Source organism: Squalius cephalus (assembly GCF_949319135.1).
Source record: "Squalius cephalus genome assembly, chromosome: 3".
NCBI classification, from domain to species: domain Eukaryota; kingdom Metazoa; phylum Chordata; class Actinopteri; order Cypriniformes; family Leuciscidae; genus Squalius; species Squalius cephalus.
In genome coordinates this window covers 4561794-4587245 of record NC_137124.1, presented here as the reverse complement: position 1 = coordinate 4587245, position 25452 = coordinate 4561794, and the positions used below count along the sequence as shown (strand labels likewise).

Here is a 25452-nt window from a genome sequence, read left to right as displayed (position 1 = left end):
TAGAGATGATTATGCAGCCAACTCCCTTTCTTCAGCCTGCCAGAGGCGTGACTCCAGGGCCGACGCGCTATGCCATCGCAAGGGTCCAGAACATGGATTCTGTGTTCAATCTGTTTTTTATGGAGGAGATGATTGACCTCATTGTCAGCATGACTTGCGTCAACACATACATGTTTGTACAGTCATACAAACATGTATGACTATGCCTTGCGATGGCATAGCGCGTCGGCCCTGGAGTCACGCCTCTGGCAGGCTGAAGAAAGGGAGTTGTCTCCACGTTGGTGGAAAACCACACTTCGCCGTTTCTCCCAATCCACCCAGATCCAGGATCCGACGAATCCTCCTCGCCTTCAGTGGAAGCTAGAGAGGATGATGAGGGTGCCACATCCAAATCAGGATCTGACTCTCCTGAGTCTGTGGTGTCAGAGGGAGAAGACGATACATCCTGCAGCTCGCTGGAAGGGTCAGGCTGCATAATCATCTCTAAAACTTCACTACAAGTCAAGCCCTTTCTCATGTTGCTGGCTGCTCTTCTCACCATCAAATGACCAGCAGGCTTGCATGCAAGTGTTTAAATCCACTTGCTTTGTTTTTGTTTAGTCTGCATTTCTCACCATCAAAAGGCAGCAGATGCATAAATACTCTTACTTTGTTTTTGTTTACTCCATGTAGTTCTGAGAGCTGAGGTGCATATTTTGATTTTCTCAAGGTGAGTTCTCACACTCTCTCACTCTCTCTCTCTCTCTCTCTCTCTCTCTCTCTCTCTCTCTCACACACACACACACACACACACACACACTTTAATATGCTTTTATACTCCATATAACTCCATGTAAAAGCCAGAAACTAAGCTTTTTTTTTTTTTGCACAGGCCTATCTAAAGGGTTAATGGTGCCACCTGGTTAACAACAGTAAAAATGACAAATTTTACCTCTTCCCAACAGGGAAAACCACCAACAATCAAAAATGCATGATTATTTGGTGTCATGGCTTTGCAATCAAAAAATGTGGTTATAATGGAAGTCAATGGGGCAAAAACAGCCACAAACAGTAAATGAGGGAGAAAAAGTTCAAATCTGATGCTGCACAAAAACTAACAATGCATCAAAACCAACATTGTTTCTAATCTTTGACATGTCCAAGACTGTGATAAAAGGTAAAAAAAAAAATCCAGTCCACAATCACATTTTATATTGAAAATAAGTAATTTTGTGTGTTTTTCCCCCCAAATCAGTGACATAATTTACGAATTTAGCAATTAAAGAGTAAAAATCCTGATTTTTTAAAAAAAAACATTTAGTAGTTTTGAGCAGGACTGAGGTTGATTAATAGATTTATGCAAAAAAAAAAAAAAATGGAAAAAAAATATTTATCTGATACATTTTTACGGCAGCTGTTTTCAGCCACGAACATAATTTGAACAATGCACAAGGGTTAAATCCAGTGATGCAGCAGCTCTTTTGTGATGTCAGTTCACACCTGCTATTGTTTTGTTTTTCAGATTGTGTTATAAAAATGTTCCATTTCGTATTTTGTTTTCTTAATTTCTGCCATGATGTTCTGTAGCTGATAAATTACTTTCCTCATTCCAACAATGAATCTCCCAGCCTTTGATGTCATCTTACTTTCATCTATTAGTTCATCTATAGGTCTTTCAGCTAGATAGTCCATGTCATAAAGCGCCCTGTCATTTTCCAGAATTCCCAGAAGGTCAAGCAAAAGCCAGATGCCGGGAAAAATTGCTGCTAATGTTCCAATCAAACGCATAGTTATAGACATCTGTGCATTCAACCGATTGAAGTCTTCTCTTCCTATGTTGCATCTTTTACTGGCGAAATATTTACTTACATCACTGGCCTCTTTCTCTAGTTTATCAAGGTCTTTCAAAATTTCCCCAATACGCTCATTAATTTCTTTCATCTTTTCAGACATTGGGTTGATTATATTCCGAAATTCCATCAGTTCAGCTTCAATGTCTTTTCTTAGTTGTGCCATCTGCTGCTTTTTCTCATAGCTGCTCATCCCTCCATAAATCCCCCCACCTGTAGCTGCAGCTGCTCCTACTCCTGCGACAGCAAGAGAAGCCCCAAAAGTAAATGGAGCTAAAGCTAATCCTGCCACCAAACCAACACCTCCAGCGATTCCCATCACCGCTCCTCCATCTCTAGCTCCTTTAGTTGCACTTCTGAAATCTTTTTCAAATGTTATGATGATATCACGCAGTTTCTCTAAGCACCGATGAAGTTGAGGGTAATCTTTCTCATAGAGTTTATTAAATTCATCTCTGAGAGAATTAACCTCAGCTCTAGAGGAAAGAAATATTAAGAGTTCATTATATTGCACCTACAATTTGTAATACAAACATTTTAATTAAATTATAATTATTAAATTATTTGTATTAATATTGTTCCATAATATTAAAATCACTTTCAGTTTGAACACTCAATTATTCTGATGGTTTAAATCAAGTCAGTAATGCATAAGAACATCCTCTTACAGCATTTCAGGAGGTTCCAGGCGGCGTTTGGATGATGACACTGTTGCAGAAATTAAATAACACATGTGAATATACTATTCATTTGTATATATCAGATTATCAGATTATATAATAAAAAAAAACAAAAGAGTGAATTAACATGTAGAGGGGCTTTTTAAAATAACAATAATTGTTTCTTTCTTCTTTCACATTTCCTTTTCAAAATGATTTTTTTTAAAACGATTAAAATGTTTGTGCTCTGCTTCACACAAATAATAATTCAGGAAATAGGGCATTTTGTAGGATAGTCCACACATTGCCTGAATTATGTAATTATCATTAAACTATTTCAAGCAAAATCAGGGAAGTAAATAAATCACTTAATTGAAGCATTGACACATTGTTGCTTTTGTTTTTAGTTGTGAATAACAGCAGTCAACTTATTATTATTTTTTTTATGAATAATATATTTTATATAGCTTCTTCTCCACTCCCACCAATAAATGACATTTAGTCAACAGAAATGGAAATTGTTAGATCATATAGTTAGTTTATTTTTAATAAAAGCCAAACGTAAAGTTTACTTAAGTAAAAATGTATTTGATTGAACTTTATACACTCTTATTAGATATTTTTATTTCAGAAATGTTGCAGGAATTGCAAAAATAAACATTTTCAAAACCACTTACGCATCTGTTTGAATTTAAAACATGATATAATCCTCAGTTCACTAAGGATTGAAGTGTGGTTATATCATGCCAAGATCATAAGAGCTGCCTGAGCAAAACGTGGCTCAAAAAATCATAATGTAATTTACTGACTCACATCTCATTCGAGGAGGATTGTTCATGCTGTCATTGTCATCACTGGAGTCAGAGTCACTCTGAAAGCGATTCATTTTTACTGTCTCTTAATCCAGTCTCAGTCAGAGATGTGCTGTCAGACTCTTCAAAACCTACAGAGAGAAGGATGAGTACAAATCCAGATAAAACCTGATTAAATCAAATAAATTCACAATTACATGGTCTCTGCCACTGAAATGTACATATTGATCGTCATCAATGTTCAAAAGTTCATTATTCACACAAAAATGTATTCACACACGTTTGATCTAACTGGCTGTGTGGCTTTATAGGCTATAGTTTGTTTCAATAAATATTAGAAAATGCCGACAAAAAACAGGTGCTTTGTGTTCGCGTTTCTCCACGTACTATATTTATGCCTCAATTTGCTTATAGCCTATAAGTTATATATTCTTAACTGAAAAAAAAAAAAAAGGATCGGAGAGCACGAGCACACGGACATCGTGATATAGTCTGCGTCGCCATAAGCATTTTAAAACACTAAACTAATACTGTTATGGCAAGCACTTGTCAATGTCGTCTATTATGAGTTCAGATGTTCTCTAGTGTTGAAATAAAATGGAGGCGCGCGTGCACATAATGTCTGATGGGGAATCTGTCCACCCATTATGACGCACAATCAAAAATATGTGTGCCACTGCACTGCAGGAGCGTAAAATCATCATCAAAAAGAACAAGTGTGACATTTTGGACGTATATTAAAGTATTTATAAGTTGTTTAGTTATCATAAACTTATTAAAAAACATTTTTTTTTAGTCTCGGTTTTGCCCCATAGTTTCGGTTTCGTTTCAGCCAAGCGATTTTTTTTTCGCTGCTAAATTACCATAACAACTCAAATTACAATTACTTAATAATGAAAACTGAAGAGTCCAACCTTGTTTAAGTCTTGATCGGATCGTTTGTGTATTTTGCGTCCCAATGATCGACGCGATGGAAGTGGAGAAGCTCGAGCTCGTGCAACAGAACTCTGTTTTATAACTGGACGATACGAACTAAATAAAACTTAACTTGCACAGCAGCAGTCGATCCAGTTTAGTTTAAAAACATTTATGTAACACAAATAAAAGATCAACAAGGCGTAAATCTACCCGGAAAACAACGACAGACTTTAGCGTGTAGCTCCTCCCCTTTCTTCCTTCAGTTATTTCCCCCCTCAAAAGAGGCTGGACAGAAACCACTGGTTATATTTAAGGGTGATTCTCCAACTACAGGCACTTTTGTGCTGTCATTATGTCATTATGAAGTTCATGCTCCAACATCATAGTAACCACCAAATCTTGCCCCTTTTTTCTTTTAAAAATGCTTTTGCATGGCTGTTTATTAGCAGATTTTGCAGTTTTATGCTTGTCCCCAACCCAGACTGGCCCTCTTTGAATGTTAGAAAATTCTATTAAAGGATCGATTTTAAAATATTTTTTAACATGTTTGTCTTAAGGACAAATAAAATAATATCATACCATCGAAATTCCATATGTATATCATCAGAGCCGGACAGTAATGGAGTACATTTACTTGAGTACAGTACTTAAGTACAATTTTGAGGGATCTGTACTTTACTCGAGTATCATTTTTGGGGAGTACTCATGACTTTACTCAAGTACATTTGAGAGGCAAATATTGTACTCTTTACTCCGCTACATTTCTATCCATAACCGTGAGTACCCGTTACTTCTTCTAAAAAAATAATAAATAAAAAAAAAGGAAAAAAGAAAAAGCGAGCGACAGTGCACGAGAGAGACCGAGTGTGTCTGCGCGCGCGACCGGCTCTCTCTCTCTCTGCTCGTTCTTTCAGTTAAACATGCGCCCTGTCACAAGCGGCAGTTCTACTTTACTCACCGATCAAATAAGACTTTGGCGGGACAAAAATTCACTTTGGCGGGCGCTAAAACAAGTTCAATGAAGGAAAATTCATGCGTGAATTTAACTGAGTAGTACATGACCATGCACTCGAACAAATGCGACCACATACAATTTGAACTCGCACATTCTCAATAAAATGGTCGCATATTTGGTCGCAGTCTGGAACCCTGTGATTTGATTGATGAAAAAAAGAGAAACTCACATGTACACACAATTGTTAGCTGAATTTTCTTTTCTGATATTACACATTAATGTAAGCTGAGCATTTGCGTTGATGTTCTTGAGTATGCGGTGTGTTTAACACAGTCGGGTTCAAATGTGGGTGCAAAAAATCCATTAAAACTCTAGCAGAGGTTTGTCAGAGCGTTGCCATTGTGCTATTGCCTTGTGGGCAAGTGAAAATGTTAAATAAAGCAGCATGGTAAAAAGATGAAAATGACTTGATTTTACTTTCAATTTTTTTACATTCTCCAAGGTATTAACTAGGGGTGGAACGGTACATGTATTCGTATTGAACCGAATCGGTACGGGCGTCACGGTTCGGTACATGAATTTACACGGAGAATACAGTATAAAAATAAATAAAACTCGCGTGCAAATTAATTAATGTAATGCGGAACTACTGTTAGATACGCGGGTTCTTTAGGGACACCTAATCTGTAGCCCCGCCTTAAGCTAGGTTTGTTTATACCTTCTTATACTGTCTATGGTTTATACTTTCGCCTGCCTCCGCAGCGCGCGCCTCCCCAAATGGACGAGGCATTTATACTAAAGCGCTCGCCGGTATATATTCTTTGAAACGACAGGGTGCGACTCGGTGTAATGTCCTGCTCTAAACCATCAGGAATCAGCGGTTTGAAGTAAGGTAGGCTACACTCGTGAATGTTTATTTTAGTAAAACAACACTTTAGTACACCAAAACCACACAGCAAAATAATCGTGTAAAGCAGTAAACCAGATTATTCTTTGTGACATTAGAAAAAAAAAATGGATATGAGAACGTAACTTACAACTAAATGAACGTTATCTTACATAATTTCTAAACATTTTTATTTAGTTTTGTGAACCTTTTTATAAAACATGGCCATTTATTTTTATTTAAAGGGCTGATGTCTGCTATTGTAGGCTCATTTTGTTAATGTAAGCAACTAATTTAGACGCAAGAACTGGGTGCCGGTGCTGTGAGATGTACATGCTCGTCCAGATTCGGCTCGAAGTCGTGCGTCTTCGGATGCGGAGCCGTGCGCTAAAAGCCGTGCACTGCCCACCGCCAAGCGAAATGTGGCCTTGCACACCCAACGCGCATGACCGCCCACACCACAATGACGACATTTTTGCCGCGCGCACCCTCGCGCTCGTGCGTCCGCACATAAATAAGAGATGCTTTATTTTCAGTTTTATAGCTGATTGTCTTATTTTGTTTACATCTTACTTTACACACTTCAGGGCAGGCTGTTGCAGCTAGCTCAGGGGAGAGACTGTATGACACTATGGTACAGACTGAGACATGCACAATAAACAAGTACTATAGTACTTTTACTTAAGTAGACATCTGACTGTAGTACTTTTACTTGTACTTGAGTAAAATTTAGCAAGGGGTATCTGTACTTTTACTCAAGTAATGAAGCGGTGTACTCTGTCCGCCTCTGCATATCATAATTTTAAACTATTTTTGGAATGAAATACGTCTGTCCCCAGGTTTTCTGTCATTTCCACCTCCCTCAACAAAATCCACTTTAATAGATCCACCTTAAATATTTTATTTACTTGGTAATCATGGAAATAATAGTGAAAAGGACGTATTAGTTGAAGATGAAACTTCAGGCACATGTGCTCTTCAGCACAAGAAAATAAATCAAGGTAAGTCAAGCTTTTATACAGAATATTTTTATTCAGCGTCATTTCCACCTTGGCTGTAGTTCGGTTGAATTATGTACAACAAATATGAAAATAATGTATTTATGTTTATTACGAGTAAACAACACAATAAGTCCAAAAGTAGCTAAGCCTGACATGAGGGTGTGCTAATATTGCAGAAAAACTGCTAAAATGTCATTTCCACCTCCGTCATTTCCACCTCTGAGAAATTTGAGGCGTAGATTTGGACATGATATATGCTGTTTTTGTGCGCTTTTGGCATGTTCTCATGACATATTTGTGCTTTTGGACTGAGAACTTTATATATCACCATTCCAGTACACTCTAAATGTATTTTTATTTATCTATATTTATATGAATGTTTTGAGCAGGTTTATATAATTTGCATATAATTTGTAATCATTATTTTTAAAACTATTAGGTATACTGTTCAACTCATATATGTTAAATAATAAAATACATGGTTAAAAATATTTTGGACTGGCAATTTAAGTAAAAATAAACAGAAACAATCTTTCCACCATAAACCGTCATTTCCACCACTTTCCACCACTACAGTTTTTAAGAAAAAAAATAAGAATAACCAATGATGTGGATCTAAATGTATTTTAAAATAAGTAGTAATAGTTCATTACTTACAATATATGTGTGAGTGACTTATAATAAACATAGACCTGAGCAAAAATGAGATGCTGTAGGCAAAAATCCCAACTCGTGGCAACCCGTGGCATTTAGCAACTTTAAATGAAAATGCATTAAGTTCATGAAGTATTAAGATTTATTTTGTTACATGATTAGGTAGCCACTGATGTTGTTGACAGATACATAATCTTATATAACAATTTTACAATATTATATTGTAATAAAATACATAAATTGAAAAGTGGTGGAAATGACATGGCTCTTCAGAAAAACTGTTAAAAATAATAATAATCCATGGAATTCTAAAACTGCCCACTGTTATATTGTGTTAGAAGACAAATGAATGAAGCTAGGAAGATTGTTTTAAGAGTGTTTTAAGAGAGTGAATTTTACATAAACTCACAGTGCCAAAAGTGCTTCTAGTTGGAGAATCACCCTTAAACATTCCTTCACACTCCCGATGCGTCAGAATGGAGTGGGAGGCTGCAGACCTGGAGCCGGTCCTGTTGTTCCTGATGCGTCCAGTAGGGGGATATAGGCTACTGTGAAATAACATCATTAAATCGACGCTCGAAACTAACACATTAATAACCATCCTGTCCATAGACTTTGATCAATTTTGTGTGTTTTGTTCATTTAAATATAAACGTTACAGTGTAGATCTGCATTACGGATTAAAATATGCAGAGGTGTCAAAAGTATTCACATTCAGTACTCAGGTAGAAGTATAGATACTAGGGTTTAAAAAGACTTCTGTAGAAGTTGAAGTATCAACTCAAGCTTTTTACTCAAGTAAAACAAGTATAAGAGTACTTGTTTCAAAACTACTTAAAGTATAAAAGTAATGTAAGGAAAAAAATCTCTCTCTCTCTCTCTCTCTCTCTCTCTCTCTCTCTCTCTCTCTCTCTCTCTGAGCGGATGTTGTGAGTGAGTGGGCGGAGTTTGCTGTGAGAGTACTGCTGGTGTGAGTGCTGAGTACGGGCCGAGTGCGTTTGGACTCTGTGAGTGTGAGTGAATCTATTTTTCTTTCTTTCTGGCTTTTTTCTGGTCTTTCTTTTTGTTTGTTGTTTTTGTGCGGTTTGGGGGGTTTGTTGTAGTTGTTTTGGGCCGTGTGCCGCCTTACCGGGAGCATGACGGCCCCACACTCACGGTGTTGTTTGGGTTCATTGACCCGGCGTCATGGCATGAAAGTGGCGTCCGCGGTTAGTGTGGAGAAGTGCTGTCTTGCAGTGGGAGAGGTAGTTGGGCATGAAAAAATAATGTCTTCCTCTAGGATGAATAATGCCACTGTGGTATTTCTCAGTACTGTCGAAAAGGCTAATGAATTAGTTGAGGCAGGAATCGTTGTTGACGATCTGTTTAACCCTGTACTTCCGCTTTCTACACCTTCAAAGAAAGTCACGCTATCTAATGTGCCGCCGTTTTTAAGTGATGAGATACTAGCTAAGGCTTTGTCTCGGTATGGAAGTCTACATGGTAGTGAATGATGATGCTGATATGGATCTGTCTTTGCACTTTCGGGCGGATGATTATGATTACATCATTTACGTGACATCGGGAAACATGAGATGTTTTAGTTGTGGCCAAACTGGTCATTTAAAGGTAGGGTAGGTAATCCTGTTCAGAAACATTTTTTTTTATACTGGGTGAAATGGTCCTTCCATTCTGATAGTAGTCAATACATTATGTGTTTAGAAAAAGGAATGAAAAAAATCTGACCTCTGTAGCAGCTGTAGGACAGTAAAAACTCTGACCAATCACTGCCATTCGGTGCGAATGTAAAGAACCAATCAGATGCCTTCATGTCTCGTGCCCGAGCACCACTGCGTGCACAGCCCTGCGTGCACTCATCACATGTCACCGTTCCCGGAAATATTCAGCTCACTACACCGAGTAAGCAGGAGTTTGCGGCACAATGGCTGAGAAAATGCAGCAAAAAGTACCAATGCCAGCTTTGCTACTTTGCTAAACTACTTCCTCGGACCCTGCCCGCACTCTTGAACAACCTCCTCTGCTTCGCCCTCGACCCCGGAGTGGACCTGTCCTCGAACCGACGAAGCGGTACTTGTCTCCGGAGTGTAACGTTAGTCCTCATCAGAGTCAACAATGTTTTCATTATGGAAACTCTTACATGCAAAACACCGTATATGTTATGACTCTTACACGAAATTCACCTTCATCACAGTTTAACTGATGGTAATGGAAAAACGTGTATCAATGCAACCTAGCTTTGCCTTATAAATATAGCTCGTTACCTATAGCCTAAATATAGCTCGTTACCGAATCAAACAAAATATATTTTAAACTTTACCAGTATCGATATGCTAGCTTGATAGTGAGTACTAAAAGCCATCATATTTGTTTATATTCATAGTGATAAAGTTAGGTATTATTACATGTGATTCTGACATGATGTCACTGCATGCACTGCGCTCCTCTCCACTCGTCTCAGGTAAATAAACGCGTCTTCCAGCTGAGCCTGAGCGTTTGGCGTCGCGCGTTCATGTGTTTTGGGGGCGTGGCTTTGGAAGGAGCCCAGAAGGGAGGGGGTGGAGTGAATGGAAATAATGACCTGTGTTTACAACAGTCGTGAGAGGTCTACAGACACTGGATTTTTATACTTTCTTTTTCAGAGTACTTACATTTTAATTATGTATTGGTATATAAAGACAGTTTAAACAAATTTGGAATGTTTTTTTTTTCTGAACAGGATCACCTACCCTAGCTTTAATTCGTGCTTGTCCCGGGAAAAATTCAAACAATGTGTCAGGTGGTGGTGACGTCAGAAGTGATGTTGTTGTTAGTGCTGAAGCAGGGCCGGTTGACGAGGCTCCGGGTGGGTCAGGGACAGGGTTACACGTCTCAGAGGCTAGAAGTGATGTTGATCCTGTGATCGCTGTAACTGAAGAATCTGCGCTAGAAAGTACAGTTTCTGGTGTTACATTAGTTGTGTCAAATGTTCAGGCGGGGGGAGCTAGTCTCGCGTAGCCAGACCTTCAGACTGACGGCTGAAGGTCTGGAATTCATAGCAGCTTTCTTTGGCCAAGGCCCGCCCATAAGGCCGTTTGACCGACATGTCAAACAACCAATTACTTTCGTTTCGTTCAGCGTCACGTTTCGGGGCGTGGAAATGTCCCCACAACAACAGACCGGCGTGCAACAAGTCAGTCAGTATAGAAAATAAAAGAAGGAGAAGAAAACAAGCAGTGTAACTGTCCGCTTGGAGTTATTTAAAAGGTCTTGATTAATGAGTGTAAATGCATTGTGTATTTATATAAAGAACGTTTTTATTGGGATTGTGGCGTAGATATGAACACCTCACTCTGCGCGGGCACCAGTGACTTCCACTAGTGGGCAGTATAGTTTCTCCCACTAGGCTAAACTAACCCTAAATAAACCCGTGCTTATGAGTTACAGCTGTGGCCAACTCATAAACAAAGAAAGAGCGAACCGAAGGGAGTACACAGTCAAGACGGTAAACTTAGGAACGATAAGGAACAAAGGAAATTGCCGGGTTTGGTTTAACGCCCTTGGGAAGCGGAACGAGGTACGTGTAGTTGTTTATATGTGGATGTTGCGGGAGTGAGGTGTTCATGTTTATTGTTGTAAGTTATTTAAGATATGTATTGACAAAGAGCCATTTCGCTTTGATATGTTAAATCCATGTGTAATTTAAAGGTTATGGTGTAGTGAATATAGATTTGGTGGAAAATGATGGTTGTTTAGTGGTGTATTTATTTAGGTTTATTGCTTGAGTATGTGTGATTTTAGCTAAGGCAACGTGTATAAAAGTACTTATGTTTGTATTTATCTGTATATTTTTATAGTTTTCACGGTGTATTACGGATAACGGAAAAGGAAATAAAGAAACCGTAAAGACATCAGTCGAGACTCTCCACATCTTGCTTATACCCACCGGGGGCAGTTATAAGCAGTAAGTCATTGATCTGTTCGTGCACGTATAACAACAATGTCAGCGTCTGTTGTTTCATGTTTGCCCGCAAACGCGGCTGATATCCCCTTCTCAGTTAGGTACTTCACTTGATCTTCCATAATAGATAGGAGGGGACACACAACTAGTAAAATTGGATCTGCTGGGAATCCTTCTAAATGCTGACAAAGGGTCGGCCAGGCTTGGAAAATAATACTCTTCCCAAATCCCGTCGGCAAACAGGCTAAAATATCTCTTTTTGTCTCCACTAAGTGCCTCAAACAAAACTCCTGGACATCTCTTAAAGAGTCTATGCCGTGAACCTCGCATACTTTTGAGAATCCTACGTTTAGCTGATCTTGATAAATGCTCATTGTCACTCATGTAAACACAACAGTTTTTCTTCCGCAATCACACGTCTGCGCTTTGTTTCCCGGCGGACCGAAAATAAACGCGACACTCGCGCCCCCCGGAAATCCGATAAAATTCAACCAATCAGATGACGACTTCGACATTCCTGAAGTGTTTCCAGTTAAGTGTACCATATACATCAGACGTTTAGCCAACGTTCCGTGGGCGTGACGTCTGAGGCTGAGACTAGGGGGGAGCCGTTATTGAGACGGAGAAGCATTTAAACGATGCTCTCGATGAAGAGGAGGAAGCCTGGTAAAACAGGGATTGATAGACACGCGAAAAAATCAGATACAAGTGAGTTGTATGATGACACAGAAAGTGATAGTGCATCATCTGATTCAAGTGTTTGTCTTTCTCAGAGTGATTTTTCTGGTCATTATGAGGTTGATGATATTAAACTGTTTCTTAGAGCTACTAAGAATAAGAGGGGTGTGTGCATTAATGATTTTTTTCCTAATACAAAGCAGTTTGTTGAGAATACTAAGGCTTTTATGATGGAGGGATCCTTTACAAATAAAGAGGTCTACAGGTTAAAAAAAAAATAGTGAGGAAACTTAACTCTGACCATAGTAATGAGGATAGGGGGGAAACCTAATTCCATGACTTTTGGTGGGTCTTTTATGTGGGCATTGTTTTTCTTTTTTTTTCTTTTCTTTAAGTATGTGTCACGCTAATGTTGCTACTCTGAATCTGAATGCCAGAGATATGTATAAAAGAGCAGCAGAAGTAATTCATTAGAAAAAAATTGATGTTATGCTGTTACAAGAGACACATACTGATTCTAGTAATGCTGCTGATTGGGCAGTGGAATGGAATGGGGTTGTTGTTCTAAGTCACAATACCACAATTAGTGGCGGAGTTGCTGTTCTCTTTGCTAAGGGTTTCAGCCCACACTCTTATCAGGTTGAGGAGGTTATTAAAGGTAGACTTTTAAAAGTAAGAGCCTCTTTTGAAAATGTTGTCTTTGTTTTTATTTGTGTGTATCACTTCAGCTGTTGAGAGAATGCTTTTTTTAAGTACTTTGTCTTCTGTCTTACAAAATGTTGCTGTTGACGAGTATTTAATTTTGGGTGGTGATTTTAATTGCACAGAGTCTAATTTGGACAGAAATCATGTGGAACCTCATGTACCCTCACGTCAACGTCTTGTTCAGTTAAAAAAAACACATGAATTAATTGATATTTGGAGGCAGCTTAATGGAGAAAAAAGGCAATACACTTGGTCTCATGTTCGTGGTAATACAATTTCTTTAGCAAGACTGGATAAGTTTTATGTTTTTAAACATCATGGCAGTATTGTTGAGAGCTGTTCTATTATTCCATCAGGTCTTTCGGATCATAGTATGGTGCAGTGTGGTATCTGTTTAAATTCTATCAAGCCAAAGAGTGCCTATTGGCACTTAAATACCACTTTATTGGACGACAAGTGTTTTAGGGAAAGTTTTAAATATTTTTGGAGTATGTTTAGGGACTGTTCGTTTTTTATTTAAGGGGCCACCGGAGGAGTTTTGAGATCTGTTGTCAAAAAAGACATGACCCTCCCTTCGCCAGCAATACATTTTTCTATGACCCTCCAAAATGATTGTGAAAAAAGGCATGACCCTCCCTGATAATTTATTGATTAGCCTACTTCTGTTGGCTACCATGGTTTGCGCTTGGCAAAGATGTTCAGATAGCCATTGTTTGTTTGTTGTTAAACCATAAACTCTTGCTTTCTCACTTCTTGGCTGTAACGATAGACCAAACCTACGATTCGGTTCGTATCACGATTTTTTATTTTAGATTTGAAAAAAAAATAAAAATAATGTTTTCGGTGCTGATGCGGTGGTGACGCGTTCATATCAACATGTGGGTGGCGTTGCGAATAAAGCATCTAAGCTGTCACAAAGAACCGGCAAAAGTAATGATTATTAATATGTCAAATATAGCAAGGAGACATTTTAATTGTTTATTAATAAACAAGTGTTTTCTGTGTCGACTGCAAAGATGAAGTTGACGATGCGTCGCGATCTTCTCAGAACGCGCCAGAAAGAAATGCACATTTCATAAGCAGAAAGCAGTCTGTTTTCCTTCGTTATGAATTGTTCTGTTTAAAAGTAGACATTTCAAGCTTTCTATATTTCTCAGGTCTGTGAGGCAAGTAGCATACCTTACGCTGAGTTTCGGTTCATTTATGAGACAAGAGTCCTGTTCTCTCGCCCGCGCCTCCGTATTATGATTGTTTTCTATATTTACTTATTTATTAAATCCAGATGAAACATTGATTAAAATTAAGATACAATTAATAAAAAACGAAATTCACTTTAAAGAAAGGCTTTGTGCTTTCTGTTTGAGGTCTCTGTGAAAGTTTTAAAGTCGCTCTCAGAGCAGTCATGTCCGTAATGGAGAACTGTCACGCCCGTAACATTTTTTTTTTTTTTTTTTTTTACATTGCTCATATTAAATATAAAACGTGAATAAAATGTGTAGACTAATATTTTTCTAATGTCTTGACTCCTTTCAGACGTTTCAAAATATTGGTATTAAATGCATTTTCTGAGAATTTATATTTCAAGTTTTGACTGCAAATGTCACTTCCATAACACTGGAATCGCCCAATTTTAACGAATTTATCCTCAACTAGTTTTTGTGGTAGGTCTACGTCTTTTATTATGTTAACTTAAATAATACTAATAGCCTAGTAATTTAAAGATGTGGTAGCCCTACATCTTACACATCGTGGAAACAAAATAAGAATGGAAACTAAAATATGGTAACGTTAGTATTCTATCAGCTGCAGTTCTGGCGCCTCAGTCCCAATACTGTAAAACTCGACGTACATTGCAACCTGGTCTCACAGGATTCCGTGAAATGTCCACGGGCCCTTAACTCAAAATCCGTGGAGCCATCACGGAATCGCCCCAAATTCCGTGATGCGGCCACGGATATAACTCCAACGCAAGTCAATGACACTGACCTTCCGTGGTCCACACACGGATACCCGTTTCAATGACGGAATACAGAACTCACTCAACGGACGTGCTTTCTTATTTGGAAACGCAACATTTGAAGTATTTGTTTCTTTTCCAACATCAAATGCCATAATGACGTTAACCTGTCTGTTATTGTAGCTATTGCATTGTCCTGTCATCATACAATTTCAGTTAGCCTAACCAAAGTCCCGTGATGGCACCACGGACCGCAACAACCGGACCTCACTCATGGACGATGTAATGTTTCTGGCTTGTTTAGGAACTTATAAGCTTTAGGTCAACTGTGTTGCAATGGCATGTTATTAACTTGACATTTTGTCTCGTCCTATCATCATAAAATCCAGCTTGATGGCGGTTTACACCTATTGCTCGCTTGGCTAGTCAGAACTAAAATCTGTGATAGGAGCACGGAGTGAGTCTGTGGTGAGACCACGGATAACTCCAACGCAAGTCAATGACACTCATCTTCCGTGGTCCACACACGGATATTCGTTTCAATGACAAAGAACAGATCTCACTCAATGGACGTGCTTTAATTCTCATTTGGAAACACAACATTTTAAGTATTTATTTTCCAACACCAAATACCATAAAGACGTTAACCTCTCTGTTATTGTAGCTATTGCATTGTCCTGCCATCATAAAAATTCAGTTTGTTTCTGTTAGCCTAACTCAAGTCCCGTGATGGCACCACGGACCTCAACAACCTGACCTGATCACTGGATGTTGTAATGCTCACTTGTTTAAACACTTAAAAGCTTTATGTCGACTGTGTTGCAATGGCATGTAATTAAGTTGACATTTTGTCTTGTCTTGTCATCATAAAATCCAGTTTGATGGCGTTTTACACCTATTGCTTGCTTGGCTATAGTCAGATCTAAAATCTGTGACTGGAGCACGGAGTGAGTCTGTGGTGAGACCACGGATAACTCCAACGCAAGTCGTCTCACGTCAGTTCGTGATATGGTCACGTAATTTAATCTATTGATTCGTGCCACGTTTATTTATTCGTTTTATTTATTTATACGTTTATATTTTCGTACAATACCAGCACGTTTTTTAAACTAATGTATTTTCAATGGGAAGCGTCTTTCGTGATCACAGCACGATTATTTCTGCAGCAGAGAAGCTGTTTAATCATTCACGAGATCTTATCTTATCATGGTTTGTGTATTTTTTTAATGTTATTATTTCGGTCTTATTGCCAGGGAAGCTGGATTGCTTTGCTGTTTATTGATATTTTTAAAACTATATTTTATCAGTAGGAAATCGCGCTGAAGAAGTCTCGTTCCGAATACATCGCGATATCTGGCATTAGGTCACGTGTGTCAGATGTTGGTAACATACCTAAATACGTTGTCTTAATAATGTGTATATACTGTCTTTTCTGTTTGTCGATATTAATCTGCCATTATATCTGCCATCTCCACGGAGACTTTGCGTTTCATTGCTTTCAATTCAAAATAGGGTGAATAGCACAAAACAGAGCTTCGTCATGGACACCCTCAGCATACCGGTGAGTCCCATGAAACTAGTGCTCCTCGACAGGTAGAGAAACAAGCCGATCGACTTACTAATCGATGGCACAAACAGGGAGCTAGACCCAAAGGCACTCGAGACATCAGATTGTCACGAGCATCACATATTGCCGCAGTAGCATCCTCTACCCCAGATACAGCTCTGACAAGGATTGCAAACATTGGTCTTCTACCACCGCCTATACATCTTGAGAACAGATTTGAAGTACTAATGAATGTAAATGAGGAATCCCCAAATGTGATGAATATGATCGAACACAGACTGAATGGGCCAGTAGCTAACACTGATGCTAACTGGCGCTCAAGGTCGAGCAGACAGCGGCACTCAGCTCAGAGCGCAGCCGAGCCCAGGACTCTGATAGTGGGGGACTCGATAATCAGAAACATTAGCGGCAGGGATACAACTACATGCTGCCTTCCACAAGCAACAACTTCGGATGTAAACAGGGAACTTCAGAACATTCTGATGAAACATAAGACTGCAAATCGACTCATCATACATGTGGGGAAGAATGATATTCATAAAGAGCAGTCAGAACTCCTTAAGAAGGATTTCAATGAACTTTTTGAAACACTTAAAAGACTGAAAGTTCAAACATTCATCAGTGGACCACTCCCAGCAAGAGGATCAAACAGGTTTTCACGGTTGCTTGGGCTAAATACATGGCTGCAAAAAACCTGCAATATAAAAGGAGTAAACTTCATTGACAATTTCAATCTTTTCTGGAGTCAGAGACAACTTTTTCATCGGGATGGCCATCACCCAAACAAACTTGGTTCAAGAGTGTTAAAGGACAATTTCTACTTCTCCCTCAATCATCCTTCTGCAGTGTGTGCCAATCAACTCAATCTGAACGGCACACACACACCTGGACACAGTATGAATGACCACGGGACTTCACTTCAGCAGCAAAATGGACATGCGGTTGACATATCACACAAGGACAATGATAACTCCACTCCGCCACAACAACCTCTGCTCACGGACACAATCTCAGCTGAGCCCTGCCCACAGAGAGACATATCAGAACTGCTTGAAGATTCAGTACCCAAGGACGACTTCCTGGAAAACAGCCAGGGAAGCCAGGACAGCATATCACAACCTCATATAACACCAGAGCAACAGCCCCTTTCCCCAGATACGCTATCCCTCTCTCCAGCATCGCCACTACTGTGTTTCTCACAGAAAATGGAAGAACTGGTGTATGCGGGAACCAGACTATCCCACTCTTTTGCTGCAAGCCCCCAGATACCAACCAAAAAACGACAGGCACCATTACCACCCGCACCAAAGCCTGCGGGCCCAGCTCGCCCTCCCCCTCCTATGAGAGCTCTTCGGCCTCTGCCACAACGCCAGGGCCCACACCCTCCTCCATCTGCTCGAGGTGAACTAAAAACAACTGATACCAGCTCTCAGTGATGTGTTTTGGGTCCCCGCTCTGATAACAGTAACTTTCTCAAATGTTTACAGAACAAGCGGGAACCCAGTGTGCCTGTATCTTTCTCTATTGCTGTTCTATTACAAGATAGAAAGTCTAAGGCCTTCAATAGCCGTGCAGCAAACCCAACTAATCTGGTGCCTATTACACGTCAAAGTAAGATTGATGTGGGGACAAAAAGTAAGACTGTTAAGTTAGCACTTTTAAACATTCGTTCACTTAAAAATAAATCACTTCTAGTCAACGATTTAACCCTCTGGGGACCAAAAACGCGCCCGCGCGTTTTGCTCGTTTTTTTTTTTTTAGCAATGAAAATAAACACTAAATGCTCTGTTAATTTTGATCTTTCATTTTCGTGTAATACATCAATCGATCCTGTTCAGTTTCTATTTTTTTTCTGTATACTCACAATAAAAATAAAGTGTTTTGCTTTTTGACAAATAAAGAAAAATTAACATGATGCGATTTCTGCCTTCTCTCTGTCAGTAAACTCCCATTTGAAACGCGTTCGAAAATGATCTATAACTCCGCGAAAATTCAGTCAAACAGGCAAACAGACCCACGGGCATAAAGCTTGAGATCGCATCTGTTAAATGAAGTAACTTATATAAAAAAACAAATATTCTCATCTTCTGTAATCTGCAGAGCCGGACAGTAACGGAGTATATTTACTTGAGTACAGTACTTAAGTACAATTTTGAGGGATCTGTACTTTACTCGAGTATCATTTTTGGGGAGTACTCATGACTTTACTCAAGTAAATTTGAGAGGCAAATATTGTACTCTTTACTCCACTACATTTCTATCCATAACCGTGAGTACCCGTTACTTCTTCTAAAAAAATATTTAAAAAAAGGAAAAAAGAAAAATCTCGGAAACCCTCAATTTGTTGTTTCCCTCTCAAACGTGATTGGATTGCGCAGGCGCCACTGATTGAGACAGCCTATCAGCAATCACCTTCAGCTTTCCGCCAAAGTCAACTCCATGGTTAGATTTAGATAAGAGACGAAACCATGGATGAAACAATGGATGAAGACGCAGGAGGTCCATCCTGGGAATGTGCCAACCCATGGCCCCACTTTGTCAGACTATTTCAATTTTCTGAACAAGCTAATGATAGTTTTCGCTTCAATTGTTTGCTGTGTTTACCAATGTAAGCACTGTGGCAGTAGTAATGCAATATTTAGAAAATGTACTCTTGTACTCTTGATACTCAAGTACTTTTAAAAACAAGTACTTTAGTACTTTTACTTAAGTAGATATCTGACTGTAGTACTTTTACTTGTACTTGAGTAAAATTTAGCAAGGGGTATCTGTACTTTTACTCAAGTAATGAAGCTGTGTACTCTGTCCACCTCTGGTAATCTGTATAAAAAGAGAGCGACTCCAGTCGAGCTCATTACGAGCTAATTCACAGTAATGTGACACGCCCACGGAGAGCGCGTGCTATTCAAACGCAAATTCTGAGAACTATTGAAGATCTGTGAAACGCCCACATCAGCTGTAAACAAAGCGCGTCGCGATCGAGTGAGGCATAATATAACCTACCTTATGGAGAAAAGATTCCTTAGAACAGTGCTGATATGAGGAGCAATATCTCCTGATATGAGGAGCAGATCCCGCTGAGGAGTGAGGTAGGCTGTTTTCTTTTCTCAAGTGTGGAATAACGTTATGGAATAACGTTAGTGTAGGCCTATGCAAACCGCAAAAAGATGAATCGCATTTCTATAATATGACTCGCCTTTCTGTGAGATGAATGAAGGGTACATATTTGTAAAGACTGTTTAGCCTAAATATGAATCGCGCGTCTGTGTGTGAAAGAATAAACTGCTTTGCTATAGCCTACTGAGATGAGTAAAAATCGACTGGAATATGTTGAAATAAAATGTATTTGTATAAGCAACGTATTAAACTGCAAATTAGCATTTATATGCCCTAATATTTCATAAAAACAATGTTACAGTCAGTCACTTGTTGACTAGATTTGGGTACAGTTTTTAGGCTACTGTAGAATATACTACCACATCAAATAAGCTTTTGTTTAGCAATTTCTGCTCATATCTAATGTTATATATATATGTTATAAACCTGTTTTACACCATTTAAATCAATGTATTTTTTTTTGTGAACGATAAAGCAAGACTATTTTCACATAATTTTGAAGCTAGAACTCAAAGGGACAACATCCATTAGACAAAAGTCTTGTGGACACATATTTAATATGTGTTTTGTGGTCTTAATTCAGCAACTTTCATTTTAATTTTTTCCAATAACCACGCATAAACATTATTCTCTTAAAAATACAAACATCTACATACAAGTTGCTCGCATATTATGGTAGCCCTGTTTGTGCTATATAGAGTGAATTTACACCTTTGCCATTAACATGTTTATAAATAACTGAAAAAAGCACAAATGTCAAGGCATGTCAGAACATCTCAAGGGCCCCAAAAACACCTTGGTCCCCAGAGGGTTAATAACCACAAACAACCTGGATTTTATGCTTCTAAATGAAACCTGGCTAGAAGACAGCTTTAGTGCAACAATCCTCAATGAAACAGCCCCTCCGAACTTTACTTTTATGAGTGTCTGCAGAGCTGTTAAGAGAGGTGGGGGTCTAGCTGCTCTTTTTAAAGATATCTATCAATGTAAGCAAATATCATTTGGGAATTACCCTTCTTTCGAATATCTGGGTATTGTGTTGAAAGGTGCTCCACGCATTTTACTTATCATTATTTACAGGCCTCCAAAATACTCTCCAGCCTTTGCTGAGGACTTTATAGAACTGTTATCAGCAATTACCTCAGAGTTTGACTGTTTTGCCATTGCAGGAGATTTTAACATTCACATAGATAATGCAGAAAACAATATGGCAAAAGAAATCAAAACTGTTTTAAAAACTTTTGATCTGACTCAGCATGTACATGGACCCACACACAATCGTGGACACACTCTAGATTTACTTATCAGTAAGGGTCTAAACATTTCATTGATTGTTATTAAGGATGTAGCACTGTCTGATCATTTCTGTATTTTCTTTGATATATTGATCTCTCCTGCCATTGAAGCTAAATCTGTGTCTGTCAAGAAGAGATGCTTAAATGAGAACACCAGTGTACTATTTATGAAGGATATATCCTTAACACCAAGCATATCTGCTGACTCTGTTGATTTTCTCCTTGATTCTTTTAACTCAAAAGTTAAAGGTATAATTGATGATATTGCTCCTGTTAAAGTCAGGAAGAAGAGTGGCAGACAAAAAGCACCTTGGAGAAACTCAACAGCAGTGCAAAATATGAAAAGACAATGCAGAAAAGCAGAGCGCATGTGGCGGAAGACTAAACTTGTAGTCCATTATAACATCTACAAAGACAGCCTTCATGCTTTCAATATGGAACTAGGCAAAGCTAGACAGACTTTCTTCTCAAATATTATAAACAGCAATTTAAACAACACACGCACTCTTTTTGCTACTGTAGAGAGACTGACAAACCCTCCAAGCCAGATTCCCAGTGAAATGCTCTCAGTGAACAAGTGTAGTGAGTTTGCTTCGTTCTTCTCTGAGAAAATCAGTAATATCAGAAAGGTGATCAGCACATCCTTGAGTTGCCCTGGGGTCAGACAGATCAAACCACCTGAGAAAGTAGTTACTATGTCTGATTTCAAAGAAATTGATGGCAAAATTTTGGAAGAAACTGTACAGCACCTTAAAACATCAACATGCGCTCTTGACACACTTCCCACATCATTTTTCAAAAGTGTGTTAAACAGTTTAGAAGCAGATCTCCTAGAAGTGGTAAATGTCTCACTTCGCTCTGGGAGTTTTCCATACTCCCTGAAAACTGCAGTTGTCAAGCCCCTCCTGAAAAAGAGCAATCTGGATAAGACCATATTAAGCAACTATAGACCGATCTCAAATCTTCCTTTCATAGGCAAGATCATTGAAAAAGTTGTCTTCAATCAGCTGAACAAATTCTTGAGCTTGAATGGATACTTTGACAATTTTCAATCTGGTTTCCGACCGCACCACAGCACAGAGACAGCGCTCATAAAGATAATAAACGATATTCGCTTAAATACTGATTAAGGCAAAATATCAGTGCTGGTACTACTCGACCTCAGTGCTGCATTTGACACTGTCGATCATAACATTCTTCTTGACAGGCTGGAAAACTGGGTGGGGCTTTCTGGGATAGTCCTAAAATGGTTCAGGTCATACTTAGATGGGAGAGGTTATTATGTGAGTATAGGTGACCATAAGTCTGAGTGGACATCCATGACATGCGGAGTACCTCAAGAGTCAATTCTTGCACCACTCCTGTTCAACCTGTATATGCTCCCAATGAGCCAAATAATGAGAAAGAACCAAATTGCTTACCACAGCTATGCAGACGACACACAGATCTACTTAGCCCTATCGCCTAACGATTACAGCCCCATTGACTCCCTGTGCCAATGCATTGATGAAGTCAACAGTTGGATGTGTCAAAACTTTCTTCAGTTAAACAAAGACAAAACTGAAGTCATTGCGTTTGGAAACAAAGATGAAGTTCTCAAGGTGAACGCATACCTTCACTCTAGGGGTCAAACAACTAAAAATCAAGTCAGGAATCTCGGTGTGTCCCTAGAGTCAGACCTTAGTTTCAGTAGTCATGTCAAAGCAATAACTAAATCAGCATACTATCATCTGAAAAATATTGCAAGAATTAGATGCTTTGTTTCCAGACAAGACTTAGAGAAACTTGTTCATGCTTTCATCACCAGCAGGGTGGATTATTGTAATGGACTCCTCACTGGCCTTCCCAAAAAGACCATAAGACAGTTGCAGCTCATACAGAACGCTGCCGCCCGGATTCTGAGCAGAACTAGAAAATATGAACATATCACACCAGTCCTCAGGTCTTTACACTGGCTCCCAGTTAAATTTAGGATTGATTTTAAAGTATTATTACTGGTATATAAATCATTCAATGGCCTAGGACCTCAATACATTGCAGATATGCTTACTGAATATAAACCCAACAGAACACTCAGATCACTAGGATCATATCAACTAGAAATACCAAGGGTTCACTCTAAGCATGGCGAGTCCGCTTTTAGCTATTATGCCAGCCGCAGCTGGAACCAGCTTCCAGAGGAGATCAGACGTGCTCCTACTGTAGTCACATTCAAATCCAGACTCAAAACACTTCTGTTTAGCTGTGCATTTACTGAATGAGCACTGTGCCAATGTTCGTCCGACTGTTTGTACTGTATTTTATTTTATTTTTTTAAACTGTTTTAATTATTCCTATTTCTTTTATTATTTTAATTTCTTCTATGTAAAGCACTTTGAATTGCCATTGTGTATGAAATGTGCTATATAAATAAACTTGCCTTGCCTTGCCTTGATTAAACACTGCCTGTCACGTGACGTGCTATAGGCCTAGATATTCATATCAGATTAAAAATAGTACAATTAGTTCCAAAGCTGTATTTGTAGTAGAAGCACAGCAACCACAACACTTACCATGCTTTACCACAGTAACCCTAGTTTTACTGTGATAGGTGTGGTAAAAGGACAGTAACCACAAAACTTACCATGCTTTTACCTCAGTATTGATAGTTTTAAAGTGATATTTGTTGTAAATGCATATTAACCACAACACTTGCCATGCTTTTAATGCTTTATAATGTAACATCCAATATTTGTAAGGTAAATCAGTACTTTTTCCTTTACATAATCCTATATATTATACATAATGATATTTTCTTTTCTCTTTTTTCAGCTGAAAAGACCAAAAGGGCCTTTCGAACTCAGTCAGCCATTATTGTTTGAGGAGAAGTAAACGGAGGAGACGGACAGCTGCCAAGGCAAATATTCACAATGGTATGTATGTGTTGGTTTTAACCCTAAATCAAACATTTTATCAAGCATTTGTTGTTTCTTAACTTTTCTCACAAAACCCATAGCCCAATCAGTACGAACATAGACTGAAAGTCTTAATAATTCACAAGATTTAACAAGTTGTCAAATTCGTATGATACTCGTACATATTTGTATACTCGTACACAATCCTGCAGCTTTTACTCCTAGTGCTGTCATTGGCTACTGCCTCAATTCCTGTACATATTTATCACGATATTTCAGTTGCGCCACTTCTTGGAAAGTTGTCGGATGTCACACACACTGTCAGAAAGTTTATATTAATTGCAAATTGGTCCCCGTCTGTTAATGTTCCAGTGATACATGATGTCTCTCCACACCTCATAACCTACCTCTGTTTGCAAGAGTGGAAAAGCTTATCTGACTTGTCACATGACATCAGATACTCGATTATTTTGTCATAATCAGATCAGTTACGCTGCTGATAACTGTCCCGTTTGCATGTAAATCATTTTCATGATTATTGCTTGCTATTAAAGACATACTTTTATTCATAGAAATGCCCACATATCAGTGAACTTATAACATAAAAATGCTTTTAACATTTAATTATGCAACACTCTTTACAGAAAACATATCCTACAGTTATAAACTGACTATTTGCAAGTAATGTATTAAAACGGCCTTCCTCTTTGTTTTGCAGGATTACTTAGTCCTTTTTTTAAAAGCTCTACCAATATCAAACTCAACAGCTCTTTTAAGAGCCAACCATTACAAGAGCTACTAGTGAGTCGCAGCGAATCTTGCGTGATCAGCCCTTCCCAGGTGAAGTTTCTAGAATATTGCAATCAGTATTTACTCATCAAATGTTCTCTCCTGAATCATATGGTAAATTAACTTATGTATAACTGTCTTAATTTATGTCTCAAGAACAATAGTAATTGCACATAGAGTAAGTCGTGAACTTTCTTGTTTTACAGCAGAGAAGGAAGACCAGTCCTTATATTAACGCAAGCTAATCGAATAAGTCCTTTGTTTCGGGTGAGGAAGGAACATCTGGTGCCCAAAGACGACAGAAAAGTGAGCGAGTCCATTGGTATGTATTGTATTGAAACAATGCTGTAAAATGTAGAACATAATTTGATGTTGACAATTTTACATTGTACAGGTTATCACTTGGTTTTTGACCAAGTGAAGCTCTTGAAACAATTGACAGAAGAGTATGTTGTCTGGAAAGAAATCAAGCATCACTGGCAAAGGCTCAAAAGAGACCATGCCTTTCTAAAAGATCTTTTAAAATAGGTTGCTGTTGATATGGGTAAAACAGTTTTTGTTCAGTACTTAGCTTATATTATGTGCTGCAATATTATATATATATATATATATATATATATATATATATATATATATATATATATATATAAATAATATTATATATATATATAATACTTCAATATGTATAATATATCATGTACTGACTGCTGCTTTGTAAATTTATGTAAGGAACAGGCAACTCTGGCCCTTTTGCGTTCTCCTTTTTGAGGTGGAGAGTTTACCTCCAACCCTAATCGAG

At 38.5% G+C, this 25452-nt stretch overlaps 2 protein-coding genes across 2 annotated transcripts in view; one reads left to right on the top strand and one right to left on the bottom strand.

The window, feature by feature from the left end:
* Positions 1–25452, top strand: part of LOC307156318 (serine/threonine-protein kinase Nek4-like) — a gene marked incomplete at its 3' end in the record, with an annotated part of 945281 nt that overhangs the window by 557262 nt on the left and 362567 nt on the right. The gene's annotated exons all lie outside the window — the stretch shown is intronic.
* LOC307155784 (uncharacterized protein) lies at positions 765–4495 on the bottom strand. Its single transcript, XM_079866723.1, has 4 exons — positions 4215–4495; positions 3302–3431; positions 2498–2537; positions 765–2305 (listed from the first exon to the last, which is right to left on the bottom strand). Exons 2-4 carry the CDS (start codon positions 3372–3374, stop codon positions 1498–1500), a joined length of 921 nt encoding a protein of 306 aa, XP_079722849.1. The 5' UTR covers positions 3375–3431; positions 4215–4495; the 3' UTR covers positions 765–1497.